At 37.7% G+C, this 22,302-nt stretch overlaps 1 protein-coding gene across 9 annotated transcripts in view; it reads left to right on the top strand.

Moving 5' to 3' along the window:
* Positions 1-22,302, top strand: part of LOC111871718 (YLP motif-containing protein 1) — a 120,207-nt gene that overhangs the window by 87,828 nt on the left and 10,077 nt on the right. For 8 of the 9 annotated variants that reach the window (XM_023865006.2, XM_023865003.2, XM_023865002.2 and 5 more), the window contains one exon: positions 1,912-2,007. In XM_023865006.2, the coding sequence (XP_023720774.1) occupies positions 1,912-2,007 (96 nt within the window). Of the gene's footprint in view, positions 1-1,911; positions 2,008-13,718; positions 20,089-22,302 lie in introns of those variants that run through there. The other variant, XM_023865009.2, reaches the window with a different exon arrangement.

The raw sequence follows: 22,302 nt of genomic DNA, 5'->3' as shown, positions 1-22,302 counted from the left end.
AAGGGCTTCATCCACTGGAACGTTGGTGGGGAGACTAACCGCATCAAAGCTGGCAAGGGTATCCTGTCCACAGAGATTTAATTGCTTTTAACAATTCTGTGAAGTGGCTTGAATTCTTAATGAAGGAATCAGATCTGCCGGCCAGAGGGCTCAGTATTTTTTTAAGGAAGCCAGCCAAGGCATAGCAAGGGGAGCAAATGGAACTCACTGTGGGTCTCAGCGGAATGTCTGGTTTGTGAATCTTAGGAAGTCCATATACAGGGTGTTTCACGACTGTGGGGCATAACTGCAGGAGGTGATTTCCTAGGTCTTTGTGATCAAAAATTTCATATAAACATGTGTCCAATTTTGGATGGTTACTGAGTTATGGCTGTGTTTTCATTCCCGTACACGCCCTTGTGAACTGCGTCTATCATCCGACAGGTCGCTATTTTTAGCCAGCTACAGACCGAGCGTTCTCGTTATCTCGACACTTGAGAGGTACCTAAGGTATGGTGGGTTGGTATGTACCCGCGTGGTTCACAACCGAGCGGCAGCCTGTGTTGCGGCCGGCAGAGGCATTTTCGAAAATCAGCTTTAAGCACCAATCAATTCAAATTACAGGTAATTTCACAGACAGAGCGTTCTTGTTATCTCGACACTTGAGAGGTACCTAAGGTGTGGTGGGTTGGTATGTACCCGTGTGGTTCACAACCGAGTGGCAGCCTGTGTTGCGGCCGGCGTAGGCATTTTCGAAAATCAGCTTTAAGCACCATTCAATTCAAATTAAAGGTAATTTCATGAAGTTAACTTTACATTCATACTTTAAATGTATCATATATTATGCTGGTTTATTTTGTTCCGTTTATTGTCAGTAATCGTGACATTCTATTCTGAGTTTAAAACGGTCATAACTCCGTAACCATCCAAAATCGGACACATGTTTATATGAACTTTTTTGATCACAAAGACCTAGGAAATCACCTCCTGCAGTTATGCCCTAAAGTCATGAAACTCCTTGTAGGTGTGGAGGCTTGCTGTGATATGGGGTCAGCTTTCGTTTTACCTCAGCAGGAAGAACAGTTTTACGAGGGGGGACCCAAAAATAACCGGAATTTATTTTTGTNGGTCATCTCCGAGCAAGCGAGGAACAAATTTTGCAGACACCCGTCTCATGTGCAAACCTTCGGTTAAAATTCGCTGGACCGTGCTCCATGAGATGTTCGTTTCCTCAGAAAGTTGGTCAATGGTCTTTCGACGATCTTCATCAATTGCACGTTTGATTTTGGCAATGTTTTCGTCATTTCTTCCTGTCGAAGGACGCCCGGGGCGTGGCATGTCTTCTGTTGACATGTTGCCAGATTTGAAACGGGAAAACCACTCGTAGACCTGTGATTTCCCCAAAGCATCATCATTAAAGGCTTGCCGAAGCATCCCAACAGTCTCGGCTGCAGTTTTCCCTAACAGAAAGCAAAATTTCACACATACTCTTTGTTCCTTCTGGTCGGCCATCTCACTAATCGCCAAAGGGTTGAAACAGGAACGCACACAACAGAGCACCACAGACAAACCACTTAACTCAGACTGACGCCAGCTCACTAACAGTCGCGGGAGACCCCCAGCTAACACCACCTAGCAGCACAACCTGTAACTACAAAACATGCGCGCGCAACAGGTCGGTTGCGGTTATTTTTGGGTCCCACTTCGTATATTTGGCGAGAATTTGTCCAGTGATTGAGACTAGCTCTTTCTAACGGGCCCAACTGAGTAGGTCTATCTTGCCCCCATCCACCTGAGGACAGAAACAGATCCCATCTCTCAAACGTGTTTTTTTTTTTTTTCTTATATATACCAGCCAATGGATAGAGTCTGAAATAAGCCTTACAGTTCTTTACATGAAAATTTTAGTTTGTTTATCTTTGGTTGATATAGGTTGAAATGGAGGACACCACAGCTGAGGATGACAAAGAGGAAGAGTTAAAAGAGGGTGATGATGAAAAGGAGGAAGACAGTCAGGATGGAGATGAGGTAAGGCCACTTGCAGAGTCTTCTAGCAGCAGTCCTGGTAAGACAGACTCGTAGTGTAATGAGAAAAGAACGGAGTTAATAGCGGTAATTTTCATCTCTCTTCAACTCTTACACGTGTGTTGAAAATGTCTTTTGTGTTCTAAATACTGTGTATTGATTTATGTGGATAGCAACAGAAAGATCGTGCAAATGGTGGTAGGAGGCTAAGTTCAGCCTTCTGTTTAATTTAGATGTTTTGTAAGGTTTTGTACATGGACCTGTATGAAACTGCTTCACTGGTGTATTGAAACAATGTGGATGTAGTTAACTGAGTGGCTGGTTTCACCAATTATTTCACTAATCTTTCATGTTATGCAGGACACAGCTTCCCCATATGTCACAAATGTAGGCGTTGTGTGGTGAGGGTTTGATTACATTAACCCTTTGACGTGGACATTTAAATTCCGCGGCTCCTGCGGTAATATATTCAGCCGGCCATTTAAATTTTGCTCGAAAATTATTTATTCATCATTGTTCTTAAATTCTATGAGATAGGAACATGAAACTTTCACTAAAATGATCTTAAAAGGTGGTTTTATAACCTTACCTTATAATATGAACCCCCTTTATATCTTCAATGGAAGCAGGTTGTTTAGTATTTGAGCAGTGAATGGTACGCTTTGAAGGATGAAACTTTCACTAAAATGATCTTAAAAGATGGTTTTATAACCTTGCCTTATAATATGAGCACCCGGTATCTCGGCTATGTAAGCAGGTGACGCCTTGAAGCATTAGTCTAAACACAGCGCTGGCTCATATTCACCAAACCAATACTGCGTATCTTTACTTTTGCTTTTTTTTTNAAATCCGCCACTGACGTCCTAACTGAGAATTCAACACTGCAAACCAATCCCTGTATGAGCCACACTTCCTTGAAAGCTCCGGCAGCACGGCTATGAAAGTGCTTACGAATATTTCCTCCTCTAACTTCTCAAAACAAAGCTGACCTCTATTGGCTCACCAGGTCATAAACAGTCATATCTAAACGTAAATAGTTTCGAAACCAGTACCCTGATAAACGATTTCATTGTTCAGAGCTAACAAATAAACATCTGACATGAACGTTCATGAGTTTGTTTGGGTTTCAAACCCAAGGTCAAACTGCCAGCACTCACAAAGGAAGCACGTGGCTTGTCCCTAAAAATTATAACATTCGGCCAGCTCGGGGTGATACTTGATGCGAATAATTATAACATTCGGCCGTTAAAGGTTAAATCCCTGACGAAACATACACGACGAACCACGGCAACGGGTTAAGTACTCTGCCTTTGACATAGTTGCATACAAATACAGAGGACTGCGATTAGAGTCATTCAGGCTCAACACACGTACACCCATACCAAATAATTTTCAAGCTTAGTTGTGGGGTCCCTCAGCATGACATTATGAACAGTTTCTGTCAGCCTGACAAATTCAGTGGATTGTGGTTTAGTGATGGTTTCCATGTCTACAACTGTGAGGTTAAATGTAGCAGCATTTTGGACACCATATACATGGTAATATTTGAGCTGTATCGCTCATACACTTAAAACTTCACAAACCATGGGAATTATGTAGTTATGACTGTGATTACCTATAAATCACATACTGAACATTCACAATGGGTGTCCTATAACAGACTTGCAAGTTTCAAGTACACCCATGCAACAGATGAATTTGGAACCTCTTAGTGCTTTCTTTTTATGCTGCTTTTATTGGTAACAAAATTGATCACTCTGTGTAATAATTCAGTTATCCTATAAAGAAATGTCAGGGTATCAGAATCTGTATAGGAATTGTGTATGGGCTGGACAACCAAGGAGTTGGAGTTTGAATCCTCGTAGATGTGAGATTTTTCTCCTCTCCACATCATTCAGACTGGTTGTGGGGCCCGGTCAACTTCCTACCCAGTGGGTACCAGTGGTTCTTTCTCCGGGGGTAAAGTGGCTGGGACGCAAAGCTGACCACTCACCTCCAACTAGTGCCAGGGCCAAGAATACATGGATCTATACATCCACTTCCTCATACATCGTCATGGCATAGTGGTTAATTATTTAAGTATACGGGCAACTGTACATTTTGAAAAGAAACTTCGTGGGAAGTTATTGTTTGTTGAATGTTGAATATATTTTATTTCTGACATATTTAAGTACAGATATAGCACCAGTGATTATGTTGTGATTATGTATGATTATACAGATTCAGTGGTAACTGATTGAAAATGGATGCAGCATGACGTATATGAAAGGGCAAGTGTGACTTACAGTAATAACTTTATTATTGCAAAAAGGTTTCCTGTACTGCCAATTTCTTTATGTTGCACATTGGAAAAAGTCTCACACATGACCTCATTTCTGACACTTTTGTGATACAGAAATAGTTCACCACTTAGAACTTGTATGAATGTGGGGTTTTGATATTGAGTAAACCTAATTTTGGCTGACTTTCCTTTCTTGTGAATTCATCGTTCTCAATATATGTCTGTCCCGTTTAACTTTTGAGACTCTTAACCGATTTTCAGAAATTCTTGAATAAAAATATGCAGTTGGAGGTCATCACAACCATGTGCATTATGATTTCCTGCAGTCCATAATAAGAACATGGCAGACATGCAAACATATGAGGTAGGAGCAACAGTAGCCCCACGTCTTCAAGGGCAGTAATTTTTTTCTGCGGAAATGTTAAACAAGACAATGGTAACCTGCCAGAAATCTGTATTTAGCCTTCAGTTTGGTGGTGATAACTAAATGACTTGCAGCTATGTATGTGCAGTTTATGTTCATAAGTCAGCAATTACAAATGTGGTTAACTGTGAATCTCTGGTGTTTTATGGGATAGTTTTAATGTAGACAAAATCTGTGCTGAAGGACACTGTAACCACAGTGAAACTCTTATGGCTTATTATGCGAACTTCATTATAGTGACAAATTCTTGACACCACCATTTTTGTAATGTTACATGTGTGGAAAAATCTCGCCCAAAATGATTCTTTTTCTTGATACTTTCATTATTGCAGGTGATTATGAACTGGCTGCAACTTTTTCTGTAACTCTTGTCGTTGGTTATACTTATTCTTGTTTCCTAAGATATTGTGTAGCAGGCAAGCAGGAAAGGTACTGTCAGGTTAGCCTGTTGACCTTTCCCTTATGTAGGGAGGGAAAGTAAACAATCTGAGTACCACATGTCTGAATAGAGAATTTATCCAATCTTGAAGCAGAAATCTTTATTGTGGATGCATCAAGTCATAATATGTGGTTCAGAAAAATCAGCCGACTCCTCAAAACGTTGTATAGTAACAGTAGGGGCCGATGTTTTTAGGACCACATTTAGCATGAATTAATGGCTTCAGGTTGGAGTTTTCATCAGTTTTTAGTCAACGAGCAGTGTCCATTATGTGATGGCATGTGAGCATCTCATTCCAGCAGAATGTTCCATTGTGTATTGCGAACAGGACTGGAAACTTTTCGGCGACCGTGCTGCATGTTCTTTAAATTAAAACGTGTTTAACTTTAATTATAGTAGTGAAATTGAAATACTTAGACTTGAATATGAAGCTTGAAGTAATAACATTGCTGTGAAGTTAACAGCTCATGGAAGAGTGAAGCGGGAAGACAGCATACAGTCAGTTGCTCTTTGTGGGAAGATCCAGTGACAGAATACCCAAGGCAGAAAATAAAGATTTGGAATCTGTGCTCTTCAAGTGGTTGTTCATGGAAAGCCCAGCTGCCATATAAATTGATTGATGGGTCATTGATTAAGGCAAATCTAACCATTTTGCGCCATGCTTAACGATGGAGGTTTTGTGTGTTCCAAAGGAGGCTTTACTCTCTTAAAGCAAGAAAAACAATTTGAACAAAGTGTTATACAGGTGCTGGTATAGTATGTAACATACACACAAATTGGTGATAGTAAGAGTAATACTAGATTAAAATCTTGAATACATGCATCTTGTTCCTTCACAATGTATCATATGTATGTAAAAAGTATTTATTCCTTCATATGTGACCAGGTTCTAATTTTTAATATGTTTACAGTTCAAGGCAGAAATTCTGATTTCAGTAGTATTCCAACATAGACCATCTATACGTGAGTCCAGCATACTAATCCTTGAGCACAAGTGCATTTTATTCTTTGATTATAAATTTATGTTCCCTAAATGTGGCAGTAGGACCATGTTAGTAGCACTGAAAGCTTGTGCAGTATGAATGCAGGCTTTACGAATTCTGCTCAGCTCATATCCTAATGAGTTTGTGTCATCTGGCATGTGACAGTGCTGATCCTGTCATGTGACATGCTGTTGCCTCTGCGTAAATCGTATTTTCGCATACAGATGTCACTGAACTGCAGAGAGACATTTAAGTGCAATTTGTTGATACTTGTAAGCCTCGGAGTATAAAGAAGTTGACAGTTGTTTGTATTTGTATCAAGATGCTGGGAAATAAGTATTTTCTTTTAATTACGTGGCCAGTGGATAGATACCTATAGTACCTTGTGGTCCCCCTGTGGTCTTAAGTTGGACAGGCCAGTTCTAGATGATGGTGATAGTGATTGTAGGAAGTGCTTTACCATTTACTGTTACGAAGGACCTGTCTGAGTGGGTGGTGGTTGTTTTAATTAATGTTTAAATACTTGGACATTGATTTGTACCATTTAGTGTTGTTGTGCATACTCTTAAATTTTTGTATTTCTTAAATTTGTTCAATAAATATTTTTGTCAGAAAGCTCAGTGATTGATTCCATATACTAAATGTATTGAAAGCATATGTGTCTATTTTTTTTATATATACAGTAAAACTTGTCTTAAATGGAATCTCAAGGGTCTAGAACATTTTTCTGCTGAAGCCAGGTTTCTATTTACTCAAGGTATACTATAATAATTAAACCAGGACATGGACATATTTGAGATACCATACTCATTAATTTATTCACACTATAATCATTGAACACGTGCAAACATTACATTGAGCAGAAAGAAATTGCAGTACTCATTTTTTATAATTTTACCAGAACTCAAGCAGAGTTTTTTTGCATGCACATTTACTCTGTTGGCTGCCTGACTTTCCACAGACACTACTTTAGCTTGAGAAGTTACGCTAAGCATGTCTGAATCATTCCATTGTATGGAAAATTCCTGCAGTTCCTTCAAACTTTTGATATTATCTTGATAAGTCTTCATTCTACACTTTTCTTCTTCTGTCACAATGTCATTTTCCTCTTCCCCCTCCTCCTCATCCTCTCTCTTCCTTTTTGACTTTCTTTGAAATAATGAACTAATGCGTTGTGTCTGGTTCTGTTTGCACATCTTTGTCTATGTTGATATAGTTCTCAGCATTTCATTACTGAAAGCAACTTCATCATGCAATTCTGTAAGTCTTGCTGGTCATTCTCATTTTCTACACTAGCAGTAACTTCAGCCATAGAAAATCCTGCTTTTTCAAAACACTTTGTCACAGTTTCTGGCAACAACTTCTTTACTGCTTGACTTATCCAAATAACTGACACGCAGTGATTTTTCAACCTGAGACAGACAAACCGCTTCCACAGTATTTCATTAATGTCTTCATTTGCAGTGTTCATAAGTTCTCTTTTTATTTTTCCTATAGCACAATTTTTCCCACCACTTCAAAGTTTCCATTTTCTTCTTTAGAATCTCATAAATTTGAGTTTTGCTGATGTTAAGCATCTTCATAATCTGCTTAACAGACAGTTTATATTGCGCACTTGCACGAATCACTTTTACCCTTGTGTTAAGATCAAGCACAACTCTTGTCTTTGTAGCCACGATGACAACTACTAGCATAAAGTAAAGTGTAGTCCTAGAGCCTTTACTGAGTAAAATTTTTGGAAGGGGCAAACAGTTTAGTTGAATTTCAGTGCAGTTAGTGCAGTACCGTTAAAAGCTGAATTGAAAGAGTTAGAAAAAACACAATTCTGTAGAATGTATAGGGTGCCTAAAATTCTTCTAAATGATGCATTTTGGAAGACTGGAAATTTTCCTTATATGGGCTCTTTTTGATTTCCATTTCCACAGTAGACAGTTTACATTTGATCCAGGATATTTAACATCTTTTTCATCCCCAAAGTCACGGGACCTGAAAATATTTCCTTTTAGGACAAATTACGTTTTTGAAGAATCCATTTAAAACAGGTTTTACTCTGTGCGTGCGTGTGCATAATTAATAACATGTCTAGGAAAACCCCAGTACGATTTTTATTTGATCTATCATTGCATTGCGTATTATCTTTGCTGATGGCAGAGCATGCCCTAGTTATGGTTAACCTTTTCTTATTGTCTTGATCCATAATTACACTAATGTGAAAAAGAATGCCAAACGTTTGGTTGTGAAAGTCATCTGAAGCATTTTGATTTGAGTGTTTATGGTACTTCTTCTGATTAAGAAATCGTGCTCATGCAACAATTATTGTTCTATATATTAGGCTTCATATTTTTTATCATGTCTTTAAAAATTATTTTTATGTACAGGGTAATTCAAAGTGTAATAAAGAGTTTTTAAAAAATCTTGGAAATTAAACTGTTCCTGTATCGTATACAGACTGATAGAGAATCTCACCCAGTTCCTTACAAACTTCGCATGCACTCAGTATGACCCCATGTGTCATATGGCAGATGTCAGTGTACTCCATTTCTTCCCACTTTCATCAGTAACACTGTGGTGACAAAAACTGTTTCACACCAGATACCCCCTTTCATTTTACTCTTCTGACACTGTATGTAAATTGATTTGTGAATCCCTTCGGTAATTTTTATGGAACTTCCATTGCTCTCTTGTAACAGAAGTTGTCTTTGGATACTGAATTACACAGAATGTTTCCTCATGTGCAGATGCCACTTTCACCTGTATGGACATGCATTTGAAGTGAACAGGAAGAGAATCATGTTTCTGACTGGTCTTTTGAAAAGCTAAACTGCCTGTTGATATATGTAACCTTACTGTAAAGTGAATAAATATTGTTTATTTCTATCTTAGATTGTGTATGACATTTAGAATTACCCTGTATGTTAACAGTAAAATTCATAAAATCGTCTTTTGCCAGTTGTTACTAGTAAGTACTGTGAAGCCCTAAGCTCAGTAGTCAAAACTGGTATTCCCTGTTAAGAATTGGGGGTTACTGCTGCTGTTAGTAGAAAACCTCAGTAGTGTTTACTGCTCTTTGCAGCTGAAGCTAGTTTTTACCGCACCTTTCTTACCAGTATTTCTCACTGGTTGTTGTCATTACTCAGAGGCATCCCATGTTTGTTGGGCCTGGTAGGCATTCTTTACAAAGTAACACATAAGTGCCTTATCGGGAGATCATATCTATCTTACTGTGACCTAACATTGGTACCTAAACCTTTGGATATATTTCAGAGACTTTCACTAAAATGTGTTGGGCAATTCGAGTTTTTATTCATATGGATAGGTAGTAAATCCAACTTTATGTAAGGCCATAAAGGAACTTTTCATTATATGATGAACTGCTTATCAACTTTTGATGAAACTCGATTTGAGAAATATGTATATAATGTTAGATGGCCATTCTACATTACATGAAGTCTAATGAAATTGTTCATGTTTTGTGTGAATATAATTATTTCATTCACAGCTTCTTACATGGATTTCTGCTTTTTTTATCATAAAGATTTCAGTGTTAGGAAAGATAAAAATAAAGAGAAAATTAATTTCTAACAATTTGGTGAATATCCTGAACACTTCGTGGACAGGTGATTTAAATATTTAAATCACCCTGGTGACCAGCGTTTTTAAACCTACTACCCTAACTTGTACACTGTTCACTTTAAAAATTAATATAAAATCTCCTAATTAATTTTATGAACTAAAATTTTTGGAGAAGACTTACCAGAGCTCCTAGAAGTGCTTCAGAGTGTGATATTTCTGGAAACATTCCCCTCTCTGAAGAGGCATGACGCAGAACTTGCAGACATAGGAAGTCTTGCTTCACTTCTTGTGCACAGTGCACACACAACACTGCCTAGAAAGATACTTCCCCGTCGATTGTTCGCTCATCACAATTTTCACGAGGTTATGTTTCTGCATATCACCCGAGAGTCGCCCAGGGGAGTCCATATGAGGCCTCCGTGGGGTGGGAGTAGATGGTCCCGGTCGTACTACGTCTGTGTCTGATGCAGGTTCTGCCGCCACCGTGAGGTCTGTAGCCCAGGCTTTTACCACATTCATGAGAAATCCCTTGTATTTCAAAGTTGAATTTTCGTTTAGCTCTTTGAAAACCAAAAATGAATTGAAAAGGGCACAATTTATAAGCCACAAGGCAACTTTCTTCATCCATTTTACTGTTTTCCTAGGAAGGGAGTAATAGGCCAAGTATTGGTCAGCTCTATCAACTCCCTTCATGAACATATTGTTCTGAGAAATACAAAGAGGCTTCTTCTTCACTTTCCCGTGTCGTCTTTGAACATCGACCATGCTCGAATTGTGAATAGTGGAAATCATATTCACAACGCCAGTATCTCTCCAGGACTGAAGAAGAATGTCCCCCTTCCTTCTGAATGTCCGATGGCATTTGTCTCACCCCTGGATATCACCAGTAAACTTTCCCAAAGTGGGTGTTTTGTCCACTTTACCCCATGTGGCTGTCCCCACAATGCTAGCACTCACACTTTCATCGGAGCTCTCACTGTCACTTTCACTTTCTCTTCTGGTCGCAATATTTTGGGGGCCCCTGTCACTGCCACTGCCACTGCCCTCGCTATCAGAAGACGAAGCAGTTGGCAAGTCAGATAACTCATCGGAGATCAAATCACAGATTTCTTCTTCTCCAAGAGCTCGTGCAGCCTTCAACTGCTTTCGTCTCTGAGCCATGTTGACACTGAGAATATCTTGCCTCACACATAGAAGCTTTGACTTGAACAAAGGGACTTTTCTTTAGAGTGAGAGGGGAATAGAGAGTGGTCACGTTGCTGACTCGGAAAACAAACATTCTGAACGTCAGCTACGCAGTACTTTTACAGACACGTGGCCACCAAAGCGAGGAATAGTGCGTTGCAACATAACGTGTCCTAAAAACCTAAATCTAGGCGACCAGTCTGCCACGTTTAAAACCCAAACGCCTAGGCCTAGGCGTCTGGTCCGCGAAGTGTTAATAAAACAAGATTGAGTGTGTACTCTATACTGTAGTGCACAGAATTCTCAGCATTGTTCCTTATGGTTCTTCAAGCTTACTTGCATCCATTTTATAGATGGCATTTCAACAAGGCACAAAATGTATTACAGAAAACAAGAAGCTTTCATATTTCAGCAGCAGAATAAAAAGTGCAATATTGTATGAGACCAAAATGTGTGAAGTAATTGTGGGATACAATTAAAAATCCATTTATGGCCATACGTAAAGTAGGCATTATAACAGTCAGTGTGGCCTTCTAACTTAATGGAAAGTTGTCTTATGTCAAATTTCATCAGAATTTGAGTAACAGTAATTTGTAGTTCTTACTGTGTAATATTAGGTTTGTCTACTGTGCTTAGGGGTTTCTAGATAATACTAATGAGAACTGGTGGTAATGGATTTCATGCTTTTATTGTAACATGTATAGAAAGCTATGACTTTAGGTGGTTATGAAGAGTTCTGTCTTCTGGGATATAACATTGTATAGTCTGTTGAAAGTTAACTGACATTTTGGAGGAACATACTGTCTCGATCTTGCCACCTGCTTTCAGGCTGGTATCTTGCTTGGCTTATTCAACCCTGAAGATGGAGGCCATATGTTCCTCTGAAACACTGGTCAACTTTCAGTGGGTTACACAGTGTTGTATCCCAGAAGATAATACTTTTCATATGTATGGAGGTTTGCTCGTGTAAGTAAGAGCAGTCCTATTTGAGTGCTGCCTAGATGCTAGAAAAATAATTAGTTACCTTATTATATTCTGTAATTTGTAAGAACTGGGAATGACAGTATTTGTTCATATCTTTTTCTATGTTTTGGGTTTGATTATTTGAGAAGAGTAATTGGTATTTTGTTGTATTATTAAATTCTAGAATCTCAGCTAATAGAAATAAATAAACACCTGCCAACTTATTCCTTTATAGTTATATACATATATAAATACAATTTCACCTTTCTGATTGTTGTTGAACTGACTGAAATTAGTGTTGGAACTACTGGTAATGATAAAATTGTCATATTGGTGTAAGGTAATTTCTGAAATCAGTATTGTACTGATAAATGTTGGTGAAACCAGCCTTGATGAAACAATAACATTTTTAATGTTTTACTCATATAGTGAGAGTAGGATTCTCTGTGTATGTCATTTAAGCAGTTGATTTGTATATGTGAACTCCATATTGTTACAACAACTCCTCAACTGCAGTGCTTTAGGTTCAGTAGAAATTTGTGTTTGGATTAGAGACGGTATGAATTTATGCTTGGATTAGGGACAGTATGGATTTCAACCACTTGAGATGTAGACAGGTAATTATAATGGTGTACTGACTTAATACTTGTATGTCATGACGGCATTTAAGAATACACAGTCCTGTATGGTTAGTTCCTTGTTTCTCATGTATTTGAAGGACGGTCATTATTAGAATGTATTCAAGTCTTGAACCCTTTGAGTTCTAAGCCCTTCCATAGAACTGTCTGGTAGAAACACCAAGGCCACCTGGGAGTTAATATAACTGCATGTAAAAACCTGGAGTATTTCCTTAATTTGCCTTTGGTTTGCAACATAAATAAATAATATAAAAGCCTGTTTTTTCCCCCACTCTGAAAATCTGTGGACAGTTGATGCTGTCTGTTGGCACAAATGTTATACCAGTTGATTAACAATGAGCTAATCTCTTCAGTGATTTCTAATACAGACATCTCTGGCTGTTGTAATTGGTACGTGGCATGCAGAGGGTTAGAGACAGTGATTTATATTGATGTAATTTGGTACCCACCTACCAGACTACACAGTGTCATAACCCAGAAGATGACAATAGGAATCTAAACTGTCATGGAAACCTGAAATCTTAAGAGATGTTCAGTATAATTTGTATCATTTGATTTTCTAAAACTGAATAGAAGACACATTAAGGAATTAAATTTTGCTTTATGCTCCATAACATTTTCTTACAGTGTGATGACTCCTGAATTGTCAGCTGCTTGTTTGACTTATAAGAAGTTAAGTTTTGTCTCGGGATGAGTAATTATTCTGACGTGTCATATTTACAAAGCACGCCATTTACTGATAACATAGTGTAATAATTTTCATGCTGTGTTTGGCGAATTTGTCGTAATACATTTATTCATTGTGATTAATAAGATGTAAGAGAAGTATAGACAATAATTAATGTTTTATTTTCAATGAAAGCAGCTATCTGTCATACTGTTTCTTGAACAAATATTGTGGCTAAAGTTATATAACTATAAATCAAGTTTCCTTGAATTTTCAACTTGAAGTACAGAGTACGAGTATGCATTTTATGCTTATCTTCTTGATGATAAATTGTATAAACATACTTTTCTGTTACATACACTTTTCAGGATCAGTTCACGAGACATGTTCATTATGCACCTGAAAACACATGTAAGAAAGTTTGAAAATACTGTGTTAACCTTCACATGTGCTTCATATGTATAGTTACCAGCATATCAAAATGGGGTATTTCTACCACATAATTTGGCTTGTTTAGTGCCAGACTGTCTGTTACACAGCTGAGACACTTATGTTTTACAGGATGTGACAAAACATGTGCCAAGGGATTATGAACATGGCCTATGTTTGTGCTGATTGGGGAAAGCGGTGTCACCTCTTCAATTGCTTTTGACTTCTACTCCCAGACCGGTTTTGTTTTCTCATAGAGATTATTCTCACCTCTTTCTGATCATCACTCAGCCACATGATGTTTTTATCTTATTTGTTGAAGATACAAAATTGCTTTAGTTGACTATAATTTATCGTTTGCATCATTCATGTCTTTTGAAGTGAGATATCTTTCTTCAAGAAAATGGGAACATTTTTCAGCAAGTTAAATTTCTGTAGCTATTGTGGTTATTATTGTTGTTACACTATTTATCAACATTATGGAAATTTAGTTGTTGAAATATATTCGTTGTAAGCTCTGAAGAGTTTGTATTCTGAGCACTGCTGTTGTTTTTGATTAGAACTGCTGTATGTATATTACGTTTAAGTGAATTGTTTACTGTAGTGCACTGTGTACTTTATGTCCGCTAACGACCATTCATTTTACAGTGCCATATTTCTTGTCATGTATTTTATCTAGTTCTGTGCACACACTGACCACTTAAAGGAAGTTAATATTTGGAAAATATATGTCATATCTCAAGTAATGATAATAGTTAGTGAATCAGGGATCTGTATTTATAATATTACTGAAGTGAAAATAATGGACGGAAGATACTGCGTATGATGCCTTCAGTTATGGGAATTGAATTTGGATAAAACAGAAGAAAGTGGTGTGTTGCTTATTCGTATTTTGTGTAATATATTATAAATAATTTAAGTGCTTAGCTAACGTATTTCAGTTTTAGAATTTAATCAGTTTGTCTACAGATTGTGTAGACCCAACATTCAGAAGAAACAATTTTTAGATTATGTTCCTGGTACAACATGGTATGGTTACCTAGTTCATGAAGACTGTGTGCATTATAATGTGGAGGGGTAAGTTTGCTTAATGACTCCTTGCTGTGTAACTGCAGTTTTACCTTACCTAAGTTAGCAAGAGATGGTATGTATCATACCTAAGATATCCTTAATTGGAGTGGACCTTAAAATGTGACCAGTGTTTGTTTTTATATATGTGTTAGTGGCTCTTGTTCAGTTTAACTAGATACGTTGACAGCTTCTATCATATGACTTTTCAATGTAGTTTTCACATGTGATCAGCCATGTTGGTGTGGTGTTGGTGTCCATGAAATGTTGGACAGTAACTCAGCATTTATATGGCCCATTGCTGAAATGACTTCCTTGTATACTGTTGCTGTGAAAGCTTAAAATCATATTAAATATTTTTGTTCGAACAGTATCATTGCTGTAGCGAATGACAGTAGATAAAAGTTGAAACTCTTCTGCATTCAATTGCTTAAACATTTGTAGATGATATGAAATGTTTAGTTCTCCACAGAAGAACGTTATAAGCTCAGAATTAAATCTGCTCTAGTTAAGATAACAATTTAAAAAAACGGTCATGAGGTTTTGTTAATATTGTTTGTACAGTTTTGAAATCTAATCATATGTTGGATTTGTAATCTTTCTTCTTTGAAGAAATTTGTTTTCGGGAAAGCAAACCATAGACAGAGTTATTGGTAATGAAACATACCCAAAGCATTACATCAATCACAATTGCAAACAAAGGCTCCAGAAATTTATGGATTATCAAGAAATTGAAAAATCTATAGGGCAAATGAAATCAAAATATTCCTCCTTATGTCAGTATTTGACCAAAACATAGTTACAAAACTGTGTATGTTTGTGTCTTCAAAACATTTGGTATGTACTTAACATTTTTCACACTGACAAGTAATTTGTTTGAGCAGGGAAATTTTGTACTAGTAAAATGCCACCGTTTACTTGAAGTCCACTCTGCTGAGAATGTGCAAAGGACAACCTGACATGCAGAAATTCTTACAGTCATGTATTAATGTTTGTGACAGTCCAAGTTCCCACTGTTTGTGTCTGTTTCGTAGCAAAAGCAACACATATTTAGGCAAACTAATGTATTTCTCCTCCCCCCCCTCACTTCTAGATTAAAATGATCTTTCCTCCTGCTTTGCTAACATTTGCCTCCCATGAATGTTTCTTCATGAAACATGCTTCAAACACAGCCATTGCCTGCTCAGTAGTAATTTTACAGTTATTTGTATATCTGGATGTTATCCATCATGCTGGTTTTATTTAAAACATGCAGCATTTTGGAGACTGGATTCTCTCTCTGTTTTCAGGTCCGGAGATAGGGACTTGGAGTTGGGCCCAACTGAGTAGATTCCACCTGAAAACAGAGACAGAATACAGTTTCCAAAACATTGTTTTTTTAACCCTTTAGCGCCGGCAGGCATTTAAATGCCTACTCAACTCCTATGCCAGAGGATATTTAAATATTTAAATCAGAGAGTGCAACATTTCACTTAAAGTGTCATAATTCGGGAGAAACTGGAGTTTTGTTTTTCAGATTTTCACACAACCTTCAGAAAAGTATATAGAATCGGAATAGTGATCCAAACTAGTGATCAAAATTATTTTTGGCACCGTAGGCTTATAAAAATTATGAACAGTAGTATTGTATTACCTTAAAAATTCAGTTTGGCGTGGTAGTTGCAAGAACACTCGATGCAGAGTCCCACGCCACACACGTCACACCGGTACACAGTTTCCTTCTTCCTCCCGTGCTTTTGACACACAACATGCTTTTTTGTGTTTAGAGTTCTTAGCCGTTGGAGGAATCTTGCTTACAAAATGTTGTTCCTTTAGATGGGGCACTGTGTTGCCTGATGGATGTCGACCCAGCACTTTATGTTCCACAGCAGTTGCCCCTTTCACAAAAAGTTCCTCACTCAAGTGAATTCTGAATGACAACTGATCTATATTTTTGCCTGTATATTATCATTGCATTCAGAATTGAGGTGTTCAATAGCCTCCGAAATAGCTTCATGTACCATTTATTCATACGCTTCCTCTCAGTCAAATAAGAGTGAAGCGGCTGGTCCTTCAGTTGACCCCTATCATTGACTTGTAGTCCAATACTGAAACTGGCGTGGCCACTTCCTTGCCTCTAATTGTAACAGTCCTGGTATCAAGACTGTGATAAGTGGAGATCATAGTCATGATTTTTTTGTTGCACCACTTTGTGACAGAAACAGGTCCAGAATGCTGTGCCACAATTTCGCCTTTTTTTATAGTTTAAGTGTTTTTCACTTTTGGTGGGACATTCTTACCGTTCAGCTTCAGAGTCCCAACACAGTTGGTCTTGTGCGTGATTTTCAGTAGCCTGGCTGGAGATGGGGGAATTATAGAAATTATCCATCCGCACAGTCCAGCCTTGTTTCAGGAGAGGTTATACCAGTTTCAGGACAATGGCTGAAGTTTTATTGGTGTATGCTGTGGTCACAGGGAAGTCGAAGTTCTGTATCCTTGCCGGTATATACAGGGAAGGACCACAAATAACCTGTGGTGGAGTCACACAACTCGTAAGTTTTAATTCCAAATTTGGATGCCTTGAGAGGGATGTACTTTTTTAAAGACAGATGGCCTTTCCAAAGTGTCAGTGATTCGTCAGCTGAAATGTCCTGGTTTAGGAGATACAGTTCCTGAAATTTGTTATTAAGATCTGAAGTTACTGGGAAAATTTTGAAAAGTTTTTCTGGTCATTCAAAAGTGCTGATGTTTTCATTGTCAGAGAAATGCAAATATTTACATATTAACTCCAAATCTCTCTCGTGTTATAATGTCTCTAAATTCCAGTGTGGAAATTACTCTTTTCATGGTAAAATATGACCGAAGAGTGGGTTTTTGTATAATGCCCATGAGCATGAACAAACCCAACACAACATAAATCTCTCCCTCTGTCACAGGTTACCATGCCCTAGCGTGTGACCTGACTGGTAGTTCATGCCCAACTAGGAACTGCTCTGCATGTCTGTTTCTGTGACTATGGTATCAATAAATTCTTTGTTGAAAAAAACTCAAAAACGTTCACAATTTCCGTGACGTGTTTCACAGGACCTTGAACTCCAACACTGCCCGTGAAATTTTCCCGCTGTCCCCTATAGTTCTCCATATTCTCCCAAATTAAGTCTTGAGTATCAGTGTCATCATCTTCATCACTGCCCTCATTTCCCATAGCATCAAACAAGGCACGATCATCTAACTCATTTTCAGTGTCAAAATCTCAATGTGACAGACTTTGTTCAGAATTGCTTTGAAGCAAACATTCCAACTCGTCCTCACTCAGCATAGCTGAATGTTTCTTGCTTGGCTAGCCATTGGTGCTACATTCAAACTGCATGATGCTGTTTATAGAACAAAGGGGAATGTACAAAGAGGCATTCATATAGGAAATTGTTTATCATATCCAACATAACAGTCATAACAAACTTCTTTTAAAGTCAACATCACATATCCTACATGTTGTAAGTTCTACTCTTGGTTAGCGTGGTTACAAATTCCATCAATCAGTGTGCACAGAGAGCGCACACTATCGATCTGGCATATTTATTTCGTAACTATTCCACAAGGTGGATATAGGTTTGTACGGTAACAGAGCGCACTACGTGGCAAGGTACAAAACTTCTTCAAAGAATTCAAATGAAATACAAATACCGTGGGAAGTTCAAAGTGGGACAACGAATATACGAAATGATAGCCAGAAACTTCCTCTTTAATTTCATACCAAAAGAATTGCTTTACATGAAAAAAACAGTTCAAAACAGGAACTGAAACTTAGCACTACACTAAGCGTACAGGGTACAGAGCCCTGCGGCATGTGACAGAAACTGCTGGCATGCAGTCACCGAGCCAGGCACTGAAGGGTTAAACAAAAACAGGATGATGAATAATGTCCAGAAACAATAATTGTATTAATATACCATCATCACAAACTTTTAGATCTTATTAATAATTTGTTTGTCTGTATAAACTCTCCTGATTATAATAACACATTCATAATTATTTGTGCAGACTGTAAAAGTCAGCTTCCAGAACTGAAGCGGCACTTGTTACATGCCAAGTATTATTTTGCAGTATTAGGGTATTGAATGTCATTGGATTATTTGCTAGGTTCATCACCTTTCTCCATCACAGCTCACAGCCATGTGGTAACCACAGTGGTGTTTGTAATTCTTGCCTTAATTGTTTGTCACTGTTGTAGAAAAGCATTTGAACATCTGTGAAGGGTGACAGTGATTTTTATCTGATTTGTATGTTATGTCAACTGTTATTCAGACTTGTACGACTTTTGCTGTTACGTAGGGGAGCTTACTGTCACAGGAGATAGTTTGGCTGTATTCAGAATGTTATCCAGAACAGAATCCAGTAGCACCTTATTTTGCAGGAATTTGTATTTGTTACAGAGGAAAAAAAAATTCTTTTAAACATCTGTGTTATGTCAGTGAAACCCCTCACTGGCAGATAAACTTTCTTTGCAGATGTAATTATGTGGCCATCCTTTAGTTTGAGAATAGAATTTCACCATAGCCAGTCAGTTAAAAGATTGTATCTTGAATGTAGGTTATGTGATCACAGTGTTTTCAGACTGGCTGCAAGTTGAGACTGCCATGTTTAGTATAGAATTTGTCTACTGGATTGGATCTGAAATTCTCATGGCAGTGACAATGAAGAATTCTGTCTTATGGGATGTACAAAAGTCAGCTGACATTCCTAAGGAACATACCACCTCCATCTTGAAGTTTCCTTTTTCTTAATGGTTTCTTTCTTAGCTTGACTTCAACCCTGAAGGTGGAGGCACTATGTTCATCTGAAGTATCAGTTGACTTTTACCATACTGCATGGCATTACATCCCAGATAGTCGAACTGTACTCTATTAGGTGATGGTGGAATCCACTGAATCATTTGCTGTTACTTTTAAAACTGTAGGTTGTATCACTGAACAGAGATGAATCATTTTGTTTTCGAAAACAGAACAGAGTAAGCAACAGCCACATCAAGTTCTGTTTCATAGTAGTGAACCATGGAATCTGACAGCATGCAAGAACTTGTTCTTGGATAGGGAACAGTGAACAGAACTGAGGCATATTTGATTTATTTCATTCTGGTCCATCACACTAACAATCACAAATACAAATCACTCCGTCCAATGTGACATATAAGTTTTATTACATGAAAACCTATCAACCCTTACATGGTTCGGTCCTTATGGGCCATCTGTTGACAATAAGTTTTTAAACAATATCTAGAAAACTTTTTTAAAAAAACTTTACAGTACCAGGAAGCTGCTGTGATTATGAAACGTTCGTTTCTATGCGTATTGTGCATTGTAGGTTATGTGTATGTAATCAAATCAAAACACCTATTGTGATAGTAGTTTCCAGCTTGTAATGATGTTCCCTCCAAAGATGGTCCATAAGGACTGAAACATGTAAGGGTTGATAGGTTTTCATGTAGTAAAACTTATATGTCACATTGGACGGAGTGATTTGTATTTGATAACTAAGGCGTTTAGGCATTTTTCAGAATTCACACATGTAAATGACAAACATATCTTGAATACGGATGTTTTTCAACACATCTATAGGAAGCTGTGGTAGCACAGTCGGTATAGCCAGCAGCTACTGGTTGGTTGAGTCCCAGTAGGGTTAAGAATTTTCTCTTCTCCAAGTTGTCCATACTGGCTCTGGGGTCCACCCAACCTATCCAATGGGTACCAAGGACTCTTTCTCTGGGGACGAAGTGGCCCAGGCGTGAAGCTGACCACTCATCTCCAACTATTGCTGAGGTCACAAAAATGTGGATCTATACATCCACGCCTACATACGCCTTCATGGCATAGTGCTTACTTAGTCAAGCACAGGGAAAACTTTACCTTTTACCTTTTTTTTACTTAAACTTGATTTTGAAATAAGTATTGATGTCTGATACCTTATGTTAGTGAAATACTGGTCTCTTAATTATATACTTGGAATTACTGCTAATTTATTGATGAATGAAGTTGTGTTATGTGTTTGGTCTTAAGGAAACATCTGCGGATACAATTTCTAGGGTATACCTTTTTGCACCCTTCTCATCCTGCACTTCTTTGATGCTTTTAAGTGCTTAATTTTTATGTAATTAAACAATTGTCTAAGATTTTGATTTCATCTTTGCAATTAATATGTGAATGGAAATTTGTGCTGAAATTCTCCTAAATTATGCCAGTTTTTAGCAGTCCTTTTTTGAGAAAACTGAATGTGCTATGCAGTTTATAACTGAACGCTGGGTATCTGCCCATTGTTTGCCAGGTCAGGTGCCGGTGACAGAGTGTTCACATTTCCTAGTCAGGAGACCTTTCTGTATGTTTATGTTATATTTGAGTGATTTCTTTTCTGTGTTTTGTCATCAAAATGAATTTTATGAGTTTAAGTAATATAAAGAAAAGTAATTTTTTACTTAAGTGAACAGAGAATTGCTTTTGATGATTAACTCATCGATGTACAAGGTGTTAACAACATTTGATCATTTGCTTTGTTATGACTGATATAAATGACCACTGACATGCATGTGAAATCAGGATATTAAGTTTGGTCTATTTTAAACTGAACTTCTGTTCCCCCCCCCCAATTTATGTTTATTTAGATTTTTGTTACTGGCATCAATAACTTGAATCTGTAATGTGTTATATGTAATTTCTGGAATACAGAATATAGGTGTTATGAAGATTGATCATGTTGACATAGAGGTTTAACTGAAGTTGAAGTACGCGTAATATTTAACAAAATGCAGGTCTTCTTCCTGCGGTGGCATGCAAGTCAATTTTTGCTGTTTGTTTCTTTTAGTGACTCATCATTCATTGTTTACAGTAGTAGTATATCACATGGAGTTGAGTTAGGTTAGAGGATTGTGCTGTCTATCTTCCATTGTTAAATGTGTGAAGCCTCTGATTCTGTAGCCATATTTAAAGTGTCTTGCTTTAGGCAAGCTATTACTGCATAAAGTATGAAAACTTTATATTTGTTATGTGTAAGAAAGATTACTAAATCTGTGAAAATGAAAAGGGAAATTTTTACCTTCCATTGGTAGTATGGTTAGACATGTTTGTGTGTGGTGGAGTTGACTATATAATTTACTTGTATGTAAAGGTCTAAACCGTAATTTAAAGAATGTAATGAATAGGATATCTTAGAATTAATATCAAGATCAGGCTGCTGCATTATCTTTTGTCTCTGCAATGCAGATCAAGGCATCTAAATAGGATCACCATTCCATTCCATTGATTTGGGGTTGCCATGACGGTGGTGACCATAAAGAGCACAGGTTATAACACCATGTAGTTCAGAGAGAGCCCAGTGTTTTGGTGGAACATGTCACTTCCACTTTCAGGGTCAAAGCGTTAAGCCAAGCAAGAAACCAGGAGAAGCAGTGGATTCATTTATGGAATGGATAAGTTATATCTAAAAATAATATTAGTATGCAAATGCAATCATTCATGTCAGTTGCATTTTCCCAGAAAACAGATATTGCTGTTGTACGAAGGGGGACCCAAAAATAACCAGAAACGACCTGTTGCGCATGCATGCTTTGTAGTTACGAGTTGTGCTGCTAGGTGGTGTTAGCTGAGGGTCTCCCGCGACTGTTAGTGAGCTGGCGTCAGTC

This window comes from Cryptotermes secundus, unplaced genomic scaffold (assembly GCF_002891405.2).
Source record: "Cryptotermes secundus unplaced genomic scaffold, Csec_1.0 scaffold514, whole genome shotgun sequence".
Classification (NCBI taxonomy): Eukaryota; Metazoa; Arthropoda; class Insecta; order Blattodea; family Kalotermitidae; genus Cryptotermes; species Cryptotermes secundus.
The sequence above is the reverse complement of the archived record's forward strand: the minus strand, read 5'-3'. Positions and strand labels throughout refer to the sequence as shown.